Genomic DNA, 3134 nt, shown 5'->3' with positions numbered 1-3134 from the left:
GGGACGGGGACGGGACGGGACGGGACGGGACGGAAGGACGGAGGGACGGGACGGGACGGAACGGAACGGAACGGAACGGCACGGAACGGAACGGAACGGAACGGAACGGCGGAACGGAACGGAACGGGACGGGACGGGACGGGACGGACGGGACGGAGACGGAGACGGAGACGGAGACGGGGAGGACGGGGATGGGGACCGGGACGGGGACCGGGACGGGACGGGATCGGGACGGACGGGACGGGACGGACGGACGGGACGGGACGGGACGGACGGGGATGGGACGGGACGGGACAAGCTCACTGACACAGGTGTGAGCCGCCTCGGCCAGGTGAACTTTGCGCTTCGACCCAATGGAGCCGGCGCCACGCGTGTTCGCCGGCGCGCCGGCCGGCCAAGCTGGTGACCCAGGTGCGGGCCCGCGACCGGCGCGACCCGGCGCTGCGGCCCACCTACTCGCTGCCACAGGGCGCCGACTACGCCCAGTTCAGCCTGGATTAAAGAGACCGGCCAGATCCGCACCAGGAGGTGAGTAATGCAGTCGCCGCCGCCCCGGCCTGACGGGGCGGAGCCTCCGTTGGACTGGACCCCAGGGGGTGGCCGTCCGGGCTGGACAACGGGGGGAGGGGACAGCCACCGCCACCTCGGTCGCCGGGCCCTGGTCGGACGCCGCCGCGCTACCAACATGACGACCGTATTTCGGTGCGTTGGTATTCACTCAACACTCTTGTCCTTTTTCTTGTTTCATCCTGCATGCTCGCCACACCCCACTTTTCTGGGGCAGGCTGCATGAGTCAGCAACGAGTGGACCGAGAGGCTCCCTGGGAAGGGAGACCCCGACCGGTACCCAACGCACAAGTGCGTGTTAAAGCTCGGCGCCCCCCCCCCCCCCCCCCCCCCCCCCGCCTACCCCGGCGCATGCAAGCCTGCTCCACCGTTAACCATTCTCCTTCATCCCATAGCCCTGAAATGATTGTTTCTGTTCGAAAGGGCTCTAATCCAAATAACACACACACACGCGTAAACCTTTGGTAGAACTATTTACTTGGAAGCGTTGGGGTTCCTTGCAGATGACGTAGAGGAGGAGGGGACTTGGGTGCCAGCTCTGTTCATGCTGCGAACTTCCAACATGAATTAACTAAAATTCATGTACAAGGGGCAATGACGTTAAGGTTCAGGGACAGGTTTTGCCACATGAAACTCCTTCAACCACCTCAGATCGTATTATAACTGTGTTCGTGGTCTGTGTGACCAAATGTGTTCTGGCATGGACGAAGCTAGCCGTTATAGCATGGTTGCACATACTTAGCTCAAGCTTTTGAGTGTACATGTGTTCGGGTGACTGATGGTTACATCACGACCAGACGACCCGTCCATAAATTAATGTGGTGCGATGTGATAAACATGATCTATTTTTTGTCACACCACTTGTCTACTTTATTTTAATGGATTCATTTATTTGGTTGATGAAAATAGATTTTCCGCCGTACCGAGCATTAATTTCATTAGCCCTTTGGTGAGCCTAACAAAAAGCAAACAATTGGTGTGACAGGGAAGCGATAAATTGATTTCTGGACCAGGCTCTGGCGACACAACTGGCTTCGTAGGCCGTAGGTATGTTCAAACGTCATGGCTGCACATGCGTGCTGCGCCACATTCGCATAGTGCTAACAACACTTGCAACATCATTCGCAACAAATGACTCTGGCTGTGCATTCTACGAAGTACAAGCTATGGACTGATGTGTGCATACTTTAGGCGACAGAGCGGTGCTACAACCAGGTGTAAAGAAACAGTGCTGCAGCCAAGTGTAACGAAGCAGCGCTACAGCCAGGTGTAACGAAGTAGCGCTATAGCCGGATGTAACGAAGCAGTGACACAGCCAAGTGTAACGAAGCAGTGCTGCAACCATGTGTAACGAATTAGCGCTACAGCAAGACAGCTGTGGTGGAGGCGCGCGCGGCTGTGTTCCTGTTCACGGCCTGTGATCGGGCGTAGGCACAGCTCTGCATCGCGCAGCTGTCAGGATGCAGTCCGTGTTCCGGGTTGGCTGTGATGCAGTCTGCGTCCCTGTTTGGCTGTGGTGCAATCCGTGATCCGGGTTGGCTGTGATGCAGCCCGTGTTCCGGGTTAGCCGTGGTGCAGCCCGTGCTCCGGGTTGGCTGTGGTGCAGTCCGTGCTCCGGGTTGGCTGTGGTGCAGTCCATGTCCCTGGTTGACTGTGGTGCAGTCCATGTCCCTGGTTGGCTGTGGTGCAGTCCGTGCCCCGAGTCAGCTGTGGTGCAGTCCGTGCCCCGGGTCAGCTGTGGCGCAGTCCGTGCCCCAGCTCAGCTGTGGTGCAGTCGTGATCCGGGTCAGCTGTGGCGCCGGCCTCAATGAGCGGCCGGTGTTGCAGGCCGGTGAACCGCGGCGTGAACGACACATACGAGCTGGCGGTGATCGCCTACGGCGGCGGCGAGTCGCGGGTCCAGCAGATCAGCGTGCTCGTCTCGCAGAGGAACCTGCATCCGCCCAGGTTTACACAACGGGTCTACAGGTAACCGCTTCGGACACGCCAGAGACTCGCGAGAGACAGCTTACGGGAGACTAAACTTGTGCGTGTGCACTAGGCGTGTCAATCCGTGTCTAAATCAATATCCATATTGTGCAGCTGCTGTAATTCTGTTTCGTTTCCTCTCGCACCACGTAAATGACACGTGGTGTATGGGTGTGTGGATAGAAGACCCAATATCCACTCCAAATATGGTCCATTTGTTCAGGAAAGATCTATGATCAGAAAAGATCTCTCTGCTCCATTTTTTCGTTTTCTTAGTACACTTGTAAGATACGCAGTGTAATTAAAATAATTATGCACTTGACTGCACTCCTTTTCTTGACAATATTGTGTGTGTTTTCTCATGAGTTTTGCTCCGCTTTATGCCCACCGAGTCACATAAGTTGGCCGGTAGCATCGATACCAGACATTCGCTTCTGAAGCGTGAGGGCGCGACACGGGTAACCCTGTCCATAGGGCACAGGCCAGCATTACATTTAATGTCGCTTGGCACTTACACTGAATATTTGCCCCCGTTGAGTGGAGGCGCGTGTGACACAGATGATACCGGGTGACAGAGACACCAGGTGTCTGCTGCACTG

General features: G+C 56.9%; 1 protein-coding gene across 1 annotated transcript in view; it reads left to right on the top strand.

Moving 5' to 3' along the window:
• The first annotated feature begins 685 nt into the window (after positions 1-685).
• LOC119111202 (uncharacterized) overlaps positions 686-3134 on the top strand; it is a 23224-nt gene continuing 20775 nt past the window's right edge. Inside the window, exons 1-2 of the mRNA XM_037235023.1 lie at positions 686-702; positions 2395-2535. Of these exons, the coding sequence (XP_037090918.1) occupies positions 686-702; positions 2395-2535 (158 nt within the window). The remainder of the gene's footprint in view (positions 703-2394; positions 2536-3134) is intronic.

The sequence above is a fragment of the Pollicipes pollicipes genome, unplaced genomic scaffold (genome assembly GCF_011947565.3).
Source record: "Pollicipes pollicipes isolate AB1234 unplaced genomic scaffold, Ppol_2.1 Scaffold_7261;HRSCAF=8764_pilon_pilon_pilon, whole genome shotgun sequence".
In the NCBI taxonomy this organism is placed as follows: Eukaryota; Metazoa; Arthropoda; class Thecostraca; order Pollicipedomorpha; family Pollicipedidae; genus Pollicipes; species Pollicipes pollicipes.
The sequence above is the reverse complement of the archived record's forward strand: the minus strand, read 5'-3'. Positions and strand labels throughout refer to the sequence as shown.